Below are 21,066 nucleotides of genomic sequence, written 5' to 3'. Positions count from 1 at the left end.
AAAGGAGGCTGCGGGAAGCCGCAGCCAGCACATCTCTCGGCTGTTACTGGTTCACTAGCACTGGTAGGAGGTGAGGACATGGCAGATTGTGAAGAGCTGAGCATGCAGAGAAACTACTACCTATATATGACCAGGAATTATACTATTTCCTCTTCTCCCCATCTCTACAGAGTGGGAGGGAGAGTCTGAGTAATATCTTGGCCCCTGTTTTCCTCATGCAGTGAACTAGCTATGCACTCAGGTGCCTTAGAAATCCAACAGTATCAGAGCAGTGTTGTTCTCACACTGTCCTTGGAGCCAACCTTGCCAAAATTAGAGCTTTTCCTGAAGTGAGCAAGAAAGAAAAATCCTGAAATTTGTGTTAAACACAAATAAATCGACCCTACTGACAACACTGTGTATATTGGAGAACAGAGAGGAATTAGGGGAGATTGTAGCTGGAGTAGATGGAGTAAGGATCCTCTCTCTCTCTTTTTTTTTTATTAACTATTTCCTGTTTGGGGGCCTATTTATGAGAGGAGAGTTGCACGGACATTGCCATATTCATTAGTCAGATGTGTATTTTCCTAATATGTACTGGGTAGGCCCCAAAAGTAAATTTGTAGATTTCAGGGGACACAGAAGCATCAGATACAAAATGCAACAGCTGAAGAGAAAACAGTGCTTTAATTCGAAAGATACAGTACTGTCATATTGCAAAATTGTACTCGGGGTGAAGGTTCATTTTTTTTGTCAGAGGAGTAAAATATAAGTTGTTGGGTTTTTTCATTATAATCTTGATAAAGGGAGTTGAGTAGATTTTGAATTTAGGCTGCTATAATTACACGATAATTTTGTAAGGCTGCTATACCGTATATCAGTGGCTGTTGGAGAATATTTTTCACTGAGCCTGTCATTTTCTTCTTGCCTGTTCTGTTTCCAATTTCCTCTTCACTAGTTTTTTCTTCTTTCAGCTAAATCAGTATTGAAACATTGACTATTGAACAAGAAATCTAGTTTAAAAATTTCACATATCAATCATTTCCCAATATATAATGTCCTAAACAGTCAGTAGTCTTTTAACAGATAGAAAAAGCCAAACTACTGAAGGTCTCCTCCACATGTTAAAAGTTTGAATAAATGAAAAAGGGCCCAGGGGCATAAATCAGAACTTTTGTGATCATTGATGGTTGCACTCACCAAGATTGTGGGCTCATTTTTGGAAGTGGCCTTCTGAAAATATTACCTCAAGTTACAGCTAAGGACTAAATTCTCACTTCAGTTAAGACTATTCAGTTCTGGTTCCATTCAGAAAATTAATGTGTAAATTATACATGTCAACAAATGCCTGGGTGTATCTATCTTTTAGGTGGGTGGTGCAATTATTTTCGGGAAGTTGGCCCCTTGATAGTTGCTAATGGTTTAAAATAGCAACTTCAACTCTGACCATGTACTAAAATGGGCAGGAAAACGACGTGACACGGATGTTTGCACCGCTGTGGTCTCTTTGAACTACATCTCCCAAGTACTTTTGCCGCTGTGATCCCACTGGCTGGCGTGTCATGACATCATGTGTTTTGGCTTTGGCAGGTCACATGTTTCTCAGGGTCTCCTTTGTTTTGAGTTGAGCAGGAGCTAGAGGCACAGATCTAAAACAAAAAAGGCAGAGCAAGAGCGCAAGCAGCAGCCCCACTTCCCAGCACCAGGAAATCTGCGGGAGGCAGGACTGAGAGGTAACGGGTGTCTGTGCGTGGCTGTCAGCGAATCACAGCGGCAGTCACCCTGTGTGTTAAGGGGGCTCTAGAGGATGGGGCCAGGAGCCCTGTCACAGCACACCAGGTTGTCTGCTGCCAGCGGGGACGGGTGTAAAGCAGCCTGGGGCAGGGACCACAGACTTTAGGCCCAGAAGGAACCATCATGCTCATCTTGTCTGACCTCCTGCCCATGGCAGGCCACGGAGCCTCGCCCACCCACTGCTGTAACAGACCCCTAACCCCACAGCTCATGGCCAAGGTAGCAGGAGGCTGAGCCTGCCGCTCTCTGGGAGCCTAGTAACGTCCCCCCTTCTCCACAGGTGGGTGTCAAGTTCCCCTCCCCCAGCATCCGGTGTCTAGGTACGGAACGGTCCCCAGCCTGGCGGGGAGGGGGCGCGGGGCTCGGCCGCACGGGGACAGGCCTGACCGCAGGCGCGGGGCCACAGAGAACCGGGCTCCACGCCCGGTGCCACCTTGCGCCGGCTGTGTCAGCCGCGGCGGGACAGCGGCCGGGAACGGTGGGGGATTCGTTGTGGTTGAGCCAATCACAGGGGGGTGACCCTTTCTCTGGGGGAAGGGTGCTGTCCCCCCATCACCGGCCAGGGTAGTGCAGGGCCTAGCGAGGGCAGTAACGTTCTTTCTTCCCCTCCCCCGGGTGTATGTGGACTGGGGCAAACCACAACGGAGGGAAGGGGTGGCGCTGCCTCCCCTGGTATTTAGTACTTTGGATCCTTCCTTCCTTGTCCTCCTTCTCTTAATAACAATAGTGTTGGGGGGGATTGAAGATACTGGCGATTGGATAAAAAGGGAGCAGAAGGTGGGACTTTGGTGCTGCCTCGGTCTGATTGGGCAGAAATATTCGGGAGGGGAGGTGGCTTGTCGCTAAGGCTGCCCCGGGTGAAGGTGAGCTGGAGGGCGCGCGCGTGCGCACACGTGGCAGCCCATGATGCTGGTGGTGCCTTGAGGGAGCCTGTTGTGGTAATACGCATGCGCACACCATGCGGCGGCCCGTGGAGGTCGGGATGGTTATCGTCTCTGGCGCCAGTCTGAGGCGCCCCCTCCCCCCATCCCCTTGGTTCGCCGCCGGACGGTCTCCACCCGGAGCCTGAGGGAAGGGGGCGGGCGGGCCAGGCAGTAGCCCCCCCCTTCCCTCCAAACCGCCTGGAGTAGTTGTGTGGAGCGGGCTTCGGCCGGGAAGTGCCAGCTGTGGAGGCCGTCTCAAGTAGGGGGGCCCGGGGCTGCTGTCCCCTTTGTGCCTCCCCCCCTGTGGCCCGGCAGTGGTGCGCGCACAGCGCCTGTAGCTGCAAGCGCCCCTGTGTTGTGATTCCAGGTAACAGATTGCCAGTTACCTAGCTCGAGGTAAATACTAGAAACTCCGCAAACATGGCTTTCTTTGACCTGGAACAACTCTTTGTGGAGGCTCTAGGGTACGTTTTCCCTAGCAACGTTAAAGCTCTCCTGGTGCTATTAAAAAACCACCGCCAGGAGGGGAACAGCTACCAGCACTGTGCTGCACTAGGTCTCTCCCAGCGCTGTGTCCCGACTACACAAGCCACTTTAAAGCGCTTTAACGTTGCTAGTAAAGACGTGCCCTAGGTAAAGCCTTGACCCTCTTTTGCAGAACAGAATCTCTCCGATATAGACAGACCCTGAATTGCATGTTAGTCTGAACTAGTTTGGAAATGCATTTGTTAGGTCTGAAATGCCATTTAAACCATTTTAAAAACGTATGCAACTGTGCCTATTTAAAAATGGGTTTTTTAAATTTCTAGTATAGACAAGTCCAAAGTGGGATTAAAAGAGTACTAAAGGGAGATATTTGGCAATCCTTCTCAAAGCAGTTAAATGATTTCTGTCCCACACTGATTGTCCTAAATAATTCCAAATCACAGAGATTAGAACAGAGGGGTCGCTTAGTTGACAGTGACACAGCAACACAACTGTGTCTCTTTAATATATATTGTTTCTATTGCAAATAATCTACAGTCTGGTAAATCAAGCACTGGGAAGACTGGTACCAGGCTTCTATTTTTGTAGTATTATTCATACTGACAGTACATAGAGTAAACAAGTTATGAGTATATTGCCTCAGCCTGGGAATATTGCCATATGGGCCTCACAACTCACTTAGGCAAAACTCCAGTTGACCTCGGTAGGCCTTTATGTTGCAATCCTTTGTAGCATTTTTTGACATTTCACTCGTGTGTGTGTCTGTGTCTGTGTCTGTGTCTGTGTGTGTGTGTGTGTATGGGGAAAGGGGGTGGGGAACAACAACCTTAAAGCACTTTTCGATTGTAACTGCTAGTAAGCAGTTAGCCCTCAGGGCACAAAGTATAAATAGAATCCTTCTGACAATACCTGATGAAATAGCACACAAGTTTCAGGAAATACATTTATAACGTGTGCAAAATATGATTTAAATAACATTAGGGCTGTGATGCAATCAGACAAAAGCCAGGTTTCAGAGTAGCAGCTGTGTTAGTCTTTATTTGCAAAAAGAATAAGAGTACTTGTGGCACCTTAGAGACTAACAAATTTATTTGAGCATAAGCTTTCGAAGCTTATGCTCAAATAAATTTGTTAGTCTCTAAGGTGCCACAAGTACTCCTTTAGACAAAAGCCAGTAACACAAGTTCCCCCATTGACTCAAGTGGCTGTAAACAGGAAAAAGTCAACAGTGTAAATTTAGGACCATATCAGCCTTCAATTTCCTGGCTTTTGTCCATTATTTTTACAGCCTTGATGGTACAGTGCATCTTTTTTCTATTTCTTTGTTTTTATGGGATCTTTTTAACAAAGAAATATTTAAGTGTATAAACATATGTATAAAACCAATCTTCCCATTGTTACACGCTCAAAACTACCACATAGGGATGTGACATAAGGAGTGGTTTTAGTGTACTGCACGTCAGTTCTTCAGTCACAGTTTTCAAGAGCATGCAAGACCTGAATTTCTAGTGTAAAATAACAAGCAGAAAAAAACTCTTAAAAATCCCTGAAACTTTTTAGACCTTTCTTATGTCACACAGAAACAAAAAAAAAGAAACATTTCCCCCCTTTTGCACATCACTTTTTAAAAGTAGACCCAACAAAAGTTAGAGAATATACTGCAGGGACAATCCTATTTGGTCAGAAGGATGGACTAGATGAACTGTCTTTTCTGTATGTGATTTATGATGTCCAACAATGTGGAATAAAGCACATCCACTGGATGTGTTTGTTAAAATAATCATTAAAATAATTAGAATGAGAATTAAAATGCAGTTATTAGGCTTCAGCATAAACACGGGTGGTTTTATTATTTATTTATTTGTATTACAATAGAGGCCAACCCAGGTCATTATACTGGGACGGTGCTATACAAACACATAAGCTTTATCTTGACTAGGATTAAAAGTGTGTTATTAGAAGAGGTTATATGACACCTAGTACTACACATGTTCCAAAACTCCTAGGGTGCAGCCAGACTATGGATTTGGATTTTGTTTGTTTTTACCATGTGATAGTAATGTGGTAAAAAAACACCTGTTTTCCTGGTAAGGACAAGGCTTCAGGCCATGTTTACATTAGCTAGGGTGACGACATAGCAAGTGTGAAAAATCGGGACGGCGGTAGGGGGTAATAGGTGTCTATATAAGAAAAACCCACAAATACTGGGACTGTCCCTATAAAATTGGGACATCTGATCACCCTAACATTAGCAACTTTGGCAATGTAGTAATGTTGGTAGGGGTATGATCTTTTTCTTATGACATTTCTATGCTGGCAAAAGCCCTAGTGTAGATGCAGTTATATTGGCATAAAAGTGCTTTTGCCTGTGTGTCTTATTTTGCTCAGGGAACCAGTATAAGCTATTCTGACAAAAGCAATTTTTGCCAGGGCAAGCTGTATGTACACTAAATGGGTTTGCCAGTAGAGGTATACTGACCGTAGTCTTTCATTAATTTGGGTTGCAGATTATACAAGTCACTGATGACAGGTTCTTTAGTCAGGTGGCTACTTTAAATTATTAATTACGAGATTGGTAGGTCACAATAGAAACTTGAATTATCCAAATAAATCCAAGTATAATAATTAGGGCTGTCAAGCGATTAAAAAAAATAATCGCAATTAATTGCTCTGTTAATAATAGAATACCATTTATTTAAATATTTTTGGATATTTTCTACGTTTTCAAATATATTATTTCAATTACAATGCAGAATACAAAGTGTACAGTGCTCACTTTATTTTTAGTACAAATATTTGCATTGTAAAAATGATAAAAGAAATAGAATTTTTCAATTCACCTCATACAAGAACTGTAGTGCAATCTCTTTATCAGGAAAGTTGAACTTACAAATGTAGAATTATGTACCAAAAAAAAACCTGCACTCAAAACTAGAACAATGTAAAACTCTAGCGCCTACAAGTCCACTCAGTCCTACTTCTTGTTCAGCCAATCACTACAGACAATCAAGTTGGTTACAATTTGCAGGAGATAATGCTGCCCGCTTCTTGTTTACAGTGTCACCTGAAAGTGAGAACAGGCATTCACATGGGACTGTTGTAGCCAGCGCCACAAGATATTTATGTGCCAGATGCGCTAAAGATTCATATGTCCCTTCATGCTTCAACCACCATTTCAGAGGACACGTCCATGCTGATGACAGGTTCTGCTCAATAACGATCCAAAACAGAGCGGATCGACGCATGTTCGTTTTCATCATCTGAGTCAGATGCCACCAGCAGAAGGTTGATTTTCTTTTTTGGTGGTTCGGGTTCTGTAGTTTCCTCATCGGAGTGTTGCTCTTTTAAGACTTCTGAAAACATGCTCTACACCTCGTCCCTCTCAGATTTTGGACTGCACTTCAAATTCTTAAAACTTGTCACAAGTGCTGTACCTATCTTTAGAAATCTCACATTGGTACCTTCTTTGCATATTGTCAAATCTGCAGTGAAAGTGTTCTTAAATCGAACAACATGTGCTGGGTCATCATCCAAGTCTGCCATAACATGAAATACATGGAAGAATGCAGGTAAAAGAGAACAGGAGACATACAATTCTCCCGCAAGGAGTTCAGTCACAAACGTAATTAACGTATTATTTTTTTAACAAGCGTCATCAGCATGGAAGCATGTCCTCTGGAATGGTGGCCAAAGCATGAAGGCATTTATGAATGTTTAGCACATCTTGCACGTAAATACCTAGCGATGCCGACTACCATAGTGCCATGTGAACACCTATTCTCATTGTCAGGTGATATAAATAAGAAGCAGGCAGTATTATCTCCCGTAAATATAAACAAACGTGTTTGTCTTAGTGTGTGGCTGAACAAGAAGTAGGCCTGAGTGGACTTGTTTTATTTTTGAGTGCAGGGGTGTTTTTTGTACATAATTGTATATTTGTAAGTTCAACTTTCCTAATTAAGAGATTGAACTACAGTACTTGTATGAGGTGAATTGAAAAATACTATTTCTTTTTATGATCATTTTTACAGTGCAAATATTTGTGATAAAAAATAAAGTGAGCACTGTACAATTTGTATTCTGTGTTGTAAATTGAAATCAAATATTTGAAAATGTAGAAAAAACATCCAAAATACGAAATAATTTTCAATTGGTATTCTACTGTTTAACAGTGTGATTAAAATGGCGATTAATCATGATTAATGTTATTAATCGTGATTAATTTTTAATTGCGTGAGTTAACTGCCATTAATCAACAGCCCTAATAAGCATTAATACACAGAAAACACATATAAAGAAGAAAGTAGTCCCTGCTGACATACTCACAATATAACAGGTTTCAGAGTAGCAGCCGTGTTAGTCTGTATTCGCAAAAAGAAAAGGAGTACTTGTGCACCTTAGAGACTAACCTTAGTCTCTAAGGTGCCACAAGTACTCCTTTTCTTTTCACAATATAACAGAGACTGGTGAAGATGGCAGAAACAGTCAGTGCAGAACATCATAAGTGGGGTGTAATGCTCCCGGCTTCCACCATCTGATCACCCTGATGCACACACCAGAGGTTGGCCATACATCTTTTTTTATACTCCTTTTCCTTGAGCACCGACACATGTAGGAACTATATTTAGATTGTTTTCCAGCCTAAGGTTCATGTAGGGCTATCCAGAAAACCATAACTGGGGTTCTGATTGTTGACACAAGCCATATGCCTCAGTACATTTCCTAATATTTCTAATGCATCAATGCAGTTAACTTTATGACTACACATACTAAAAGTCCCCCTAGTTTTTGTTCTTTTGCGGTTTACTTATTTATAACAAGATCTGTGTTGCAAAAGTCCTTATAACCTAAACCAAACACTCAAGCTAACTTACGTCAACTGTTTATGCTAACTGCTAGGTCTCACTAGGTCTACTGCTGATAGCAAAGCCTATTTGAAAGAATTCCTTATAGTGTGTGTCCCCTACCTTTATAAAAACTTTTCTTAAGCAGCTTAGTTTATTTTAACATATGAATAACAATACAGAAACTCCTATACAATGACCTCCAAGATCAGGTCGGGCTCAGTGGTCAGTCTGGCAAACCTTTTATAATGTAGGCCTGGCCTTAGGGCTCGTCTACACATGGGCCAAGTCTACATTACAAAGTTTTGCCTGCACAACTTATGTCAGTTAGAATATGAAAAAATCATCCCCCTAGCCAACATGCTGGCAAAAAAACCCCATGTAGATGCAGTTTATCCTGCAAAAGAATCTTCATATGGTGTAGCTTACGTCATTTAGGGAGGGTATATGTAGCTATGGACACATACTACAGCAACAAACAGGTTCTTCTGTTAATCTAGCACTGTCTATACTGGGGCTTAGGTTGTCTTAACTACATCTCTGAGGGTGTGGCTTTTTCACAATCCTGATGAATGTAGCTAGGTCAACCTGTTTCTAGTGTAGACCAGCCCTAATACCACCACCCCGAACAACATCAGCTGTGCTGACAGAAGTACTCTTTGGTTGGAATAATTGGGTTTACACTGGACTGTTTTTTTTTTCCAGCATAGCTATATTGGCTAGGGGTATGATTTTTTATACTCTTAGCCAATATAATTATGCTGGCGTAAATTTGTAGTAGAGATCAGGCCTACCCCATGGAGTTATTCAGGAACAGTTGTTCCTAAATCAGGCCATGTGTAGCATAGCCCTTAGACAGCACAGACTTTAATATGTGCTAATGTAGTGAAATCGAAGCTTATGGGGGAGCTGTATGAGATGGTCCCTGCCCCAAAGAGTTTAGACGAATGGGGTAACTCACATCTCTCCAATCTATTGTTTCAGGTTGTCTGCAGACTCAGGAAAAGAGAAACACAGTGGTTCACATTCCAGAAGTTTTCTTCACAACTGTAAGGCTAAACATTTACAGTATTTATTTTTTACAGAAAATGGTAGGGCCACCAGAAAAATGCCAGCTACAACAGTGATTGGTACTATATGAATACCAAAGATGAATAGATAAAAACAAGTTGGAACAGCTTTTTGCCTTTTTCAGTTAACCCTTTGGCTAGGCTTAAGTAAAACTTTTTTTATTATGAAGTACCTGGGGTTTTCAAGGTTTTAGGTCCCCTTGTGCAATACAAGTAATTAAGATTATGTTAGGGAGCAACTTTCTTGCCAATTTTAATTACAGAAGCACAAAAAGTATGTCACATCTGTCAAACTTTTCCTTTCATATAATTTTAAGCGTATCCAAATTATGGATTAAAATGTGGTTTAAAAAAAATTAACCCACTACACAAATCTTATAAACCAAAGCAGTGTTTTACAGTTGATGTATAGTGCACTTCATAACACGGGATTATAAAAGTGACATGAAAGACTGCTGTACTGGAACAGTGAAAATTTATGAGCTGGGTTCTCCAGTGAGCTCTGCCTGGCTCCCGGGTTTGCCTACACGTAGCTTATTGCAGGATCAGGCCCTAAATATTAAAGTGACCTCAAAATTGATTGTTCTTTCTGATTCAATAAATGAACATACCTTCTTTGTGCTGGTTTAAGGTCCAGTCTCGCCAAACCTTCCTCATGCAAGTCATCTTTACTCTCACAAGTAGTCCAGTTACCTCCATGTGACGCTCCATGTAAATAAAGATTTACACAGGTTTTGCCATTATTTTCTTCTCTGCATAATGTCATTTTGGAGATGTAGGGGCTGCTTAGAAACTTTACTCTTTGTGGGATTGTTCTTTTCTGTCTCTTTAGCTTTAGTTAAATTTGTTGCAGAGAACCTGAAACTCAACACTTAGGGTTTGTGTACACATGGAGATATTCAGGAATAGTGTGGTCACTCTTAAGCCATGTCTACACTACAGGCGCTACAGTGATAGAAGGGTTTTTTTACTATCGCTGAAGTTAGTCCACTTCTCTGAGCAGCGTAGATAGGTCAGTGGACCTAGCTGCACGTACATCGGGGGTTAGGTCATCTTAACTTCGGCAGTCAGATGTGGGAATTTTTCACACCCCTGAACGATGTAGCTAGGTCGATCTAAATTTTAAGTGTAGACCTAGGTTTATTCAGGAACAATAGTGCCTTGTTCCTGTTTAGTTTAATCCACTTTGAATCCAGTAACATGGAGTTAGTCAGGAACAGCTGTTGCACTTTACATTCACACCCTAATTTACCTATGTTAACTTTCAAGTGTAGACAAGCCCTAGGGCCCACCTCCATTCTCCCTGTTAACACTAATGCAACTGAATGGGTGGTAGCACCAATGGGAGTATTTTTCTGATATTACCTAAACAAGGCCATAGAAAGGACAGTACGTATTAATTCTAGGAACTAATTCCTGTTCCCACTGCAGTTAGTGGAAATATAGCCTTTTAATTCAGCAGGACAAGCATTGCAATCTAATACATTTAAAAGCAGTGAATTCTAATATTTGTTTGTTGTAATTTGCTTTTCTTCCTAATTTCTTCCCCCCTTTGGTATCATTTGTGTGATATACTTTGTTAGTAATAATAATGTGATAAATAATAAAATATGCTTCATAAAAGAGTATGGTACTTTAAAGAAATGAAAGAAGTCTGGTAGCTCTTGAGAGCATGTCTTTAAAGTACCATGCACTTTTATGAAGCTGTATTTTATTATTTATCACATTATTATTATTTTACTAATTGATTGCTGACTTTTGTCCTCATCCCTGTACAAAGTATAGAAGAGACACATTGCCTTCCTCAAGGATCGAACATTTTTGGTCAGGGGTTTTCAAACTGTGCTTCTGGACTCCAAAGTGGGTTGCTTCGGTCCCCATTCCTGGGGTCGTATAGTAATTTTTGTTGTCAGAAGGGAGTTGCGGTGCAATGAAGTTTGAGAACTGTTGGTTGAGGTATATGGCTTGAAAACACAATGCCCCTTATTAAGAAATTAACGAGTATTATGAATTGCACGGCATATTGCATGCTAAAACTTAACATTGTCAATTTAATAAGAACCAAATCCTGCTTTCTTTACTTATGTGAATAATTCCATTGAAATCAATAAGATTGCTCATGGGAATAAGATGAACAGAATTTTACCCTGTTATGCTATACATGAAGGCCATGATTCTGTTTACATGCTAGTTTTACCTTGGTATAACTCTACCAGCTTCTTTGAAGTTATTTCTTATTTACATCAGTTATATCAAAATCAGGCCTTTAGGTTTATAGTTATATTCTCACAGTTGCACTTTCCTTTTTTACTGCTGTAAATGCTGTGAAGTAAATCCCAATTCTGCCACACTTTCTTATGCTGAGTAGCCTGAATTTACTGTACAATTAGTCCCAATATGAGTAAATGTAGCAGGATTAGGCCCTCAATATAAGAACATAAGAATAACCATACTGATTCAGACCAATGGTCCTTTTAGCCCAGTATCCTGTCATCTGACATTAGCTGGTGCGAGATCCTTCAAGTGAATTTAGCAAGTGATCCATCTCTGTCATCCAGTCCCAGTTTCTGGCCGTCAGAGATTTAAGGACACTCAGACCACAGAGTTGCATCCCTGACTATCTTGGCTAATAGCCATTGATGGACTTATCCTTCATGGACTTATCTAATTTTTTTTAATCTAGTTATCCTTTTAACCTTCACAACATTTCACAAGTTGACTGTGTGATGTGTGTAGAAGTACTTCCTTTTTGTTTGTTGTAAACCTGCTGTCTATTAATTTCATCAGGTGACCCTGATTCTTGTGTTATGTGAGGGAGTAAATAACATTTCTTTACTCACTTTCTGCACACTATTCATGATTTTATAGACTTCTATCATGTTCCCCCCTTTAGTCATCTCTTTTCTAAGATGAACACTGTCTTTTTAATCTCGCCTTATCTGAAAACTCTTCCATTATCCCTAATCATTTTTGTTGCCCTTCTCTGTAATTTTTACAATTCTAATATATCTTTTTTGAGACAGGGCAACCAGAACTGCATGCAATATTCCAGGTGTAGACATACAATAGATTTATATAATGGCATTATGGTATTTTCTATCTTATTATCTATATCCCTTTCCTAATACTCTCTTAGCTTTTTTGACTGCTGCTGCACTTTGAGCAGATTTTTTAAGAGGACTATCCACAGTGATTCCAAGATTTTTCTTGACTGCTAGCAGCTATTTAGACCCCATCATTTTGTAAGTACAGTTGGGATTATGTTTTCCAATTCACAATAGTTTATCAACATTCAATTTCATCTGACATTTGGTTACCCATGTATGGAGTATAGTTGTAGCCATGTCGGTGCCAGGATATTAGAGAGACAAGATGAGTGAGGTAATATCTTCTATTGGATCAATTTCTGTTGGTGAGAGACAAGCTTTCAAGCCACACAGAGCTCTTCTTGAGATCTGGGAAAGATATGTCGAGTGTCCAAACTAAACTAAATGGGAAAAGATTGTTTAGCATAAGTAGTTAGCACATATTGTAAGGGACCATTCAAGGTACAGTGGTCAGTTAAAACTTCTGCAGTCATAGGACAAAATGAGGGGGTTAGTGGGTTACCGATTGTTGTAATAAGGCTACGTTTTAGTCACAGGTATTTTTTGTAAAAGTCACGGACAGGTCACAGGCAGTAAACAAAAATTCACGGCCCGTGACCTGTCCATGACTTTTACTAAAAATACCCATGACTCAAACTGGGGGAGGGTGGCCTGGGTGCTGGAGTGGGGCAGACAGCAGCACGCAGCCTGGGACCCCCGCTAGTGCTGGAGGGGGTGCGAGGGTTATGAGCTGCCTCCGCCCAGAGTGCTGGCTTTGTGGCTCCCATTGGCCGGGAACCGTGGCCAGTGGGAGTTGTGGAGGAGATGCCTGCAGGCAGAGTCAGGGTGCAAAGCTTCCTGGCCACGCCTCCACCTAGCAGCTGAGTGACGGGGATGTTGCCGCTTCCAGGGAACCCCCCAGGTAAGCACTGCCCAGAGCCCGGCTCACCCTGTCCTGTGCCCCTGCCCCCTCCCACATCCAAACTCTGCTGCTGGTGGGCGGGGGCGGGGGGAGGCACAGTGGCCCAAGACTGCCTGAGCACCAGCTGGTACGGCTGGCGCAGGGGCTGCCTGAACTGCCCTGAGCCAGGTGCACCGGCCACTGCAGAAGTCACAGAGATCATGGAAAGTCACGGAATCTGTGACCTCTGTGACAAACTTGAAGCCTTAGCCATAAATTCAGTGTCCAGTTACCCAGTCATCCAGTTTTTTGAGATCTCTTTGTAACGCTTCACAGTAAGCTTTGGATTTAATTATCTTTAGTAATTTTGAATTGTTTGCAAACTTTGCTACCACAATGTTTGTCCCCTTGTCCAGATCATTTATGAATATCTTGAAAATCACTGGTCCCAGTACAGATCTTTGGGGGACCCCGCTTTTTGCCTTTCTCCACTGTGAAAACTGACCATTTATGCCGACCCTTTGTTACCTATCTTTTAACCTATTACTAATACATGAGGAGTTTCCCTCTTTTTCCATAACTGCTTACTTTGCCTAAGAGCCTTTGGTAAGGGATCTTGTCAAAGGCTTTCTGAAAGTTCAGGTACAGTATATCAACTGGATTATCCTTGTTTACATGTTTGTTGACACCCTCAAAGAATCCTAGTATATTGGTGGGCCATGATTTCCCTTTACAAATGTCATATTGACTCTTGCTCAACAAATCACATTCCTCTATGCATCTGATAATTCTGTTCTTTATTATAGTTTCAACCAGTTTGCCTGCTACTGAAGTTAGGCTTATTGGACTGTAATTGCCAGGATTGCCTCTGGAGCCTTTTTTAAAAATCAGTGTTATATTAGCTATCTGCCAGTCGTCTGGTACAGATGCTGATTTAAGCAATAGGTTACATACCACAGTTAGTAGTTCTGCAATTTCATATTTTAGTTCCTTAGAAAACAGTATAACTGGTGAGTTTAATATTTTCATCTGGACCAGGAGATGTCATTACTGGGTAAAATGTGCAAAATAAATTGGATAGACTATAGAGATACAGATTAGAATATCTAGTGACACAATATTAACTGCGTGCTTTAGCAGGCTTTATTGAAAATGTTACATTGAATGCAACAGTATTCTTTAGGCAATAAATTGACATGTAATCCATGTGTTAATCCAAATTAAGGATAATTATTTTGTAGCCTTGATATGACTTCATCAAAAGTATTTTCTACCTTGTAAATAATTTCTAAAGGTTTTCATTAAATTCTTTCTGAAATAGATTTGAGCCCTATGTAAAAAGCAACAGTATGACATGTTTGGTATATTCGTAGTGTTCCTTTTTAAAATTGTCTGAGTGAGGAAACTGTACTACCGAATACAGTCAAGAATAGTATCTTCTAAAAAGGCTTTATAAAAAGCCTGTTTAAAAAAAAGTATGGTTCATTTTGTTCTATGTTAAGAGATGGTGTAGCCAGACTTTGGTCCAGTAATATGCAGCTCTGAAGATGCTAGGCAGTCAGGAAATAAAATTAGTGTTAGAAACAGCATTTACTGTCTCTGTACTGTCTCTGGGGAATGAGAGGAAATTAACATAATCTCTTAGAATCCTTTTTTTTTTTAAAAAGAACCTTTTGCACAAGTTTTAAAATAATTTGAGACACATCTTCCTGGAAGTTTAAAAATAAATCCATGCACTTAGAATTATGGAAGTTAGTGCAGGAGTGCTTCCCAATGGGGCGTGGGGTTTTTTGTTTTGTTTTGTTTGTTTTTTGGGGTTTTTTTGGTAGGGCTTTAGTCCAGTTGGTTTTAAAAATCGGGAATCAAAAGATATACCAACTGAGCTATGCTTATAGGGAAGATCATCATATATACTTTCACCAGGCTATGTCTAGGCAAATTAATCGTATTATGTTCACAGGCAACCTTAATTCATTTCCTAACCTTTGAGTGTTTGACTTTGCAATCTTAATAATGTTCTTTCAACATAATTTGTGTTTGAGTGAGAGAGCTGTATATATTGATGATGATACAATGCTTTCGACTGTAGTCTTTGCTTATAAATTTTAGATAGGAGTTAACTAAGGTCAGAAAACAGAAATTCTCCTTTAACTCACTAGGTAGCTCCCACTTCTTACTTCCAGATGCAAAGACTCCTTATTCATTTGCTTGCATAATGGATTTCTCACAAATATACATAATTATTATTTGATACTTATTCACGTGGTTGCCTTTTTTCTGCGGTATCTACATTATGCTTCAACATGAATTTTAAGTATTTTTTCCAAAATGCACATTAGCAGCCTGTATTAATTTTTAATTTCACCTTAGCATATTGATTAACTGATTGTTTTGCTGATAAGAAAGAAGAGCTAAGACATTTGCTTTTGCTGATCAAGAATGGTCACTTGGAAAACAAAATCATTAAACTCCATAGATTGCATTGTGGTACTGATGTATACTGAAGATGGAGATTTGATTTGTAGCCTCCCTCTGCAATTTTTCTAGTTTAAAATTTTCAGTCTTCTTTAATATTACTTTTATTAGCGGTATTACAGGAGCACCTGGAGGCCCTGAGATCAGAGTTACATTGTGCTAGGGGCTGTGTAAACACATAGTAAGAAGCAGTTTAAAAATCTGTATAGCAAAATCCGGAGGTCTTTACTCGGTCAAACTCCTGCTGATATCAACTGAGAGATTTGCTTGAGTAAGGAATTTAGGATTTAGCCTCTTGACATTTTTAAGCTTGATATAAGGGTGATACTTCAAGTAAACAAAGGCTAGGGTATTCATAATTATGGTTCACACAGCAGCCTTAACTCTATTCTTTGTGTGTATGCATTACAGTAGGATATATTTCACTGCATTGCATGATGTCACATATCATTTGCCAAATAACAACTTTTGACCTTTACTAGAGTAGTGTAAGTTACACTGATTTTAGACTGATCAGGGTATTTGTTTTGTATTATGTAAGTTTCATAAATTTCATAATTCTTTCTTGGCATTAACTGTCAGAATTGATTGGTTGGGTACTAAAATGTTTTAATTCTTCTAGCCATAGCACCGTAAAGAAGACACTCAGAAATCTTTTCTCAATGATTCTATAGTCAACGGATGTAACAATGGTACTAATACTGGGCCGCAGACTGAATAGAGAGGATAGCGGGGTCCGTGATTCCCCTGCAACCAAACGTAAAGTTTTTGAAATGGACCCAAAGTCCTTATCAAGTCATGAGTTTTTTGACTTCTCTTCAGGATCATCACATGCTGAAAGCATACTCCAGATTTTCAATGAGTTTAGAGACAGCCGCTTGTTCACAGATGTAATTATCTGTGTGGAAGGAAGAGAGTTTCCCTGCCATCGAGCTGTTCTCTCAGCCTGCAGTAGCTACTTCAGAGCTATGTTTTGCAATGATCACAGAGAAAGCAGAGAAATGTTGGTGGAGATCAATGGCATTTTTGCTGAAGCTATGGATTGCTTTTTACAGTACGTGTACACTGGCAAGGTGAAAATCACGACAGAAAATGTGCAATATATCTTTGAAACATCAAGTCTCTTTCAAATTAGTGTTCTGCGTGATGCTTGTGCCAAGTTCCTGGAAGAGCAGCTGGATCCTTGTAACTGCCTGGGAATCCAGCGTTTTGCTGATACACACTCACTAAAGACACTCTTCACCAAATGCAAAAATTTTGCACTGCAGACATTTGAGGATGTTTCTCAGCATGAAGAATTTCTCGAGCTTGGGAAAGATGAGCTTATTGATTATATTTGTAGTGATGAGTTGGTGATTAGTAAAGAAGAGATGGTTTTTGAAGCAGTTATGCGCTGGGTTTACCGTGCTGTTGATCTGAGAAGGCCAGTGTTACAGGAACTTCTGACGCATGTGAGACTCCCTTTATTACATCCTAACTATTTTGTACAGACAGTGGAAGTGGAACAGCTGATTCAGAATTCTCCAGAGTGTTATCAGCTGCTGCATGAAGCAAGAAGATACCACATACTTGGAAATGAAATGATGTCCCCAAGAACTAGACCACGCAGGTGAGAGGTTTTTTTACTGTTTTTCTGATATGCCCTAGAAGAACATTATTTTTGTATGCAGATTTTTTTACCTGTTTGTCTAGTGGATATGAACTGTAGCCAAGACTGCAGCATAGAGAAGAAAAATTTTAAAGTGTCTTTTATTTTGTGTTACCGAGTTCTGCATTTTTATTGCCTTATCCACACAAAAGCCTGGTCACCTCACATGCTTAACTTTGACTTTACTCTGTTGAGTAATCTTATTCACACATATATGTAACTTTACTGATGAGTAGTCCCCTAGAATTCAGTAGGAAGGACTTTTACATCAGTAAGTTACTCACAGGTGTAGATGGTGGCAGGATGAGATCCTAAGCCCTTTCCACTAGTTGCCCAGTTAAGCCACTTGCAGCTGCTTTCATTCCAGCTCATTACAATGCAGCCATTAATCCACTACATTTCATAATTATTTCATTTTTACAGTGTAAAATAATAATGTACACTTATCAAGAAGCTGGGTGGCATTTTTCAGTCAGGGCAACAGCGACTGCTTTGAAAATCCCATTTTTACACCACAAAACACTTTACAGGTTTAATAAGACACTTTACAGGATTAGTAATACAGTTCTAGAATTATATAACAGATTTAGAGATGAAATAACAAAACAAATATATATATTTACAGAATTACATAGTAGCTACAGAAAATATTTTAAGTTTAAATATTGTAACCTGTTTTTTTAAAATTCTAAAACATTACTTCTTACTATCCCATAATAAAACTGGAAATTGCTGCTGTAAGCTACAGGAGAAAATGAGAAAAAAAGCCAATGGTGGTATTTTTGGAACTGTTGGTTATGGGGATTTCTTTTGGATTCTGCCATATACCTTCACAGGTAATTGCTAAAAACATTACATTCTTGAAAGAATGGTAAAGAAGGAAAACTAAAATGTTTAAGCCTGGAAATTCTGCCAAACATAACATAGGTACTTGAGAAGGTTAGTTGGCTACCTGTAATGCTGCACTGGAGAACTGAAAAAGGAGACACCCACCTCCACTCCACTACTTGTGTTTAACAGAGACATTTTCTGAGCAGGGTTTTTGTTACTAAATTTAAGACAAAAATAAACACTGAATCATGAATGCAGCAACAAGAGGAGTAATTTATAAAGAGAGAAGCTGTCTGGTCTCCCAGCAATGATTTTTCTCTGTATCTATTATTAAATTCAAGGGATAGTTCCTTGTCAAGGGATAGTTCCTTGTCATTTGATTCTGTTGCAAAAATGGATAAAGTTTTGTAAAAGTTACCAGATTCCTCCCAGCCTCCTCCATGCTTTCCCCTTTTATTTCTTCTAAAATGGGGTTTTGGTAACTCCTTTCCCCATTCACTCCCTATGTTCCATGTATTGCTGCCTCTTCTTTCTCCTGCTTTGCTTTTATGTAAACTTTGTTAGTGAGGAAAAAGCATAGAACCTACTGAAAGTTTTATATACCAGAATTAATGTTTCTACTCAAACTTTTCTGGGGATTGTGTGTGCATATGTATCAGTATGTTTCTATACTTAAACTGGTTTCTGACTAGCTGTTCAAAAACTGTGGGATTCTGGTCTGAGTTCTTTTGAAGCAAGAAAAATTTGAAAAATTGTCTGATGTCACTGCACGTTTAAAACTTGGTGTCATAAACATAAAGGGGAGGGTAACCACCTTTCTGCATACAGTGCTATAAAATCCCTCCTGGCCAGAGGCAACCTCCTGTTACCTGTAAAGGCTTAAGAAGCTCAGCTAATCTGGTTAGCACCTGACCCAAAGGACCAATAAGGGAACAAGATACTTTTAAATCTTGGGGCGAGAGGCTTTTGTTTGTGCTCTTTGTTTAGTGTTTGTTCTCTCTTGGGACTGAGAGAGGCCAGACAGAAATCCATCTTCTCCAACCCATCCTAATCCAAGTCTCTAATATTGCAACAAGTATAGGTAAGCCAGGCAAGGCAGATTAGTTTATCTTTTGTTTTATGTGAATTTTCCCTGTGTTAAGAGGGAGGTTTTTTCCTGTTTTCTGTAACTTTATAAGGTTTTGCCCAGAGGGGGATCCTCTGTGTTTTGAATCTGAATACCCTGTAAAGTATTTTCCATCCTGATTTTACAGAGGTGATTCTTTTACCTTTTCTTTAATTAAAATTATTCTTTTAAGAACCTGATTGATTTTTCATTGTTCTTAAGATCCAAGGGTTTGGGTCTGTGTTCACGTGTACAAATTGGGGAGGATTATTATCAAGCCTTCTCCAGGAAAGGGGTGTAGGACTGTCTCCAAGTGGTCTCTTTCCCTGTTCTTTGTTTAAAACGCTTGGTGGTGGCAGCATACTGTTCAAGGCCAAGGCAAAGTTTGTACCTTGGGGAAGTTTTTAACCTAAGCTGGTAAGAATAAGCTTAGGGGGGTCTTTCATGCGGGTCCCCACATCTGTACCCTCGAGTTCAGAGTGGGGAAGGAACCCTGACATGGTGGCAGAGCGGTGGGATCATTTTGAACTAGAGATCATTTTGAACCAAAAGCACAAACCTGAAGAGGTTTGATTTTTAAGCTGAGAGCAGCTACAGGGTTTTCTGTCTATTTGCCTGGAGACAGAGGTGTTAGTTTTTTTACAAAGGGATTTTTCTTTTTGAGCTGGAGTTTTCTCTACCTAAAGGCAGGGTAGTTAACCGCCTGCAGGGAAATTCACAAGTTTTTTTTTTTTTTTTTTCCTAATTCTCGGGTATAGCTAGAGTTAAGTACAGAAAACAGGAATAAACCTCCCTCTTAACACAGGGAAAATTAACATAAAACAAAAGATAAACTAATCCACCATGCCTGGCTTACCTATACTGGTTGCAATATTGGAGACTTGGATTAGGATGGGTTGGAGAAGATGGATTTCTGTCTGGGCTCTCTCAGTCCCAAGAGAGAACAAACACTAAACAAAGAGGACAAACAAAAGCCCTTCCCCGCCCAAGATTTGAAAGTATCTTGTTCCCTTATTGGTCCTTTGGGTCAGGTGCCAGCCAGGTTAGCGGAGCTTCTTAAGCCTTTACAGGTAACAGGATGTTGCCTCTGGCCAGGAGGGATTTTATAGCACTGTATACAAAAAGGTGGTTACCCTTCCCTTTATGTTTATGACACTTGGGTTGACAGCTGTTGATCCTCCCTTCTTGTCCCTTATGCCCCTAAGCCAGGGGTGGTCAATTTTTTTTTTGTCAAGGCCCAAATTTCTTGGTCAAGGTATAGTGAAGGTCCAGACTCCAGGGAAGAAAAATAATAAAAATAACTACAATAATGATAATAATAAGTAAATAAAGATTTTGGATTCTGTTCAAAAGTGTCTGATTGTCAGGATTTGGCCTGCGGTTGGCCTATTGACTACTCCTGCCCTAAGATTTCTTTGTAGAACAAAGTGGGGATGTGGGAGCCAGATAACTGAATACAGTTGCACTGACATCTTGAGGTTGTCTCTCATATTTCCATTAAGCTTCTCAGTGACATCTAGTGGTTATGTTGTTCTAGTGCAGGGGTGGGCAAACTACGGCCCTCAGGCTGCTTCCAGCCTGTCAGATGTTCTTATCTGGCCCTCAAGCTCCCGCCAGGGAGCATGGTCATGGGCTTGGCCCACTCTGGCACTCCAACCGAGGGTTGGGGGCATGCCCCGTTCCACCCACCCGGCGCTCCCCAGCCCCTGACTCACAATTCCCTTGATGAGCACCATCTTCCAACTCGCAGAGCCACACTGCGCAGGTGTGACTTCACTATGCTGTTTCCGATATCAGAACCCCGCCCCTACGCGGCAGCCCCCCCAATGCAGCAGAACGCCCAAGCCCCTCCTGGTCTTCAGCAGCCCCACCCGTCTCAGCTAGGGTGCCTCCACCCATGGCAGGGCCTGGTATGGCCGCCTTG

General features: G+C 40.6%; 1 protein-coding gene across 4 annotated transcripts in view; it reads left to right on the top strand.

Annotated features, from left to right (window-relative positions):
• The first annotated feature begins 1,556 nt into the window (after positions 1 to 1,556).
• The window catches only part of KLHL24 (kelch like family member 24), a 44,182-nt gene continuing 24,672 nt past the window's right edge, over positions 1,557 to 21,066 (top strand). Inside the window, exons 1-4 of one of the 4 annotated variants that reach the window (XM_043522077.1) lie at positions 1,557 to 1,712; positions 9,011 to 9,075; positions 12,233 to 12,338; positions 16,181 to 17,167. In XM_043522077.1, the coding sequence (XP_043378012.1) occupies positions 16,248 to 17,167 (920 nt within the window). In that variant the 5' untranslated portion in view covers positions 1,557 to 1,712; positions 9,011 to 9,075; positions 12,233 to 12,338; positions 16,181 to 16,247. Of the gene's footprint in view, positions 1,713 to 1,809; positions 2,054 to 9,010; positions 9,076 to 12,232; positions 12,339 to 16,180; positions 17,168 to 21,066 lie in introns of those variants that run through there. The other 3 variants (XM_007064548.4, XM_043522078.1, XM_037908494.2) reach the window with 3 other exon arrangements.

This window comes from Chelonia mydas, chromosome 9, assembly GCF_015237465.2.
Source record: "Chelonia mydas isolate rCheMyd1 chromosome 9, rCheMyd1.pri.v2, whole genome shotgun sequence".
In the NCBI taxonomy this organism is placed as follows: Eukaryota; Metazoa; Chordata; order Testudines; family Cheloniidae; genus Chelonia; species Chelonia mydas.
Note: the sequence above shows the minus strand (reverse complement) of the source record. Positions and strands in the feature narration are given on the sequence as shown.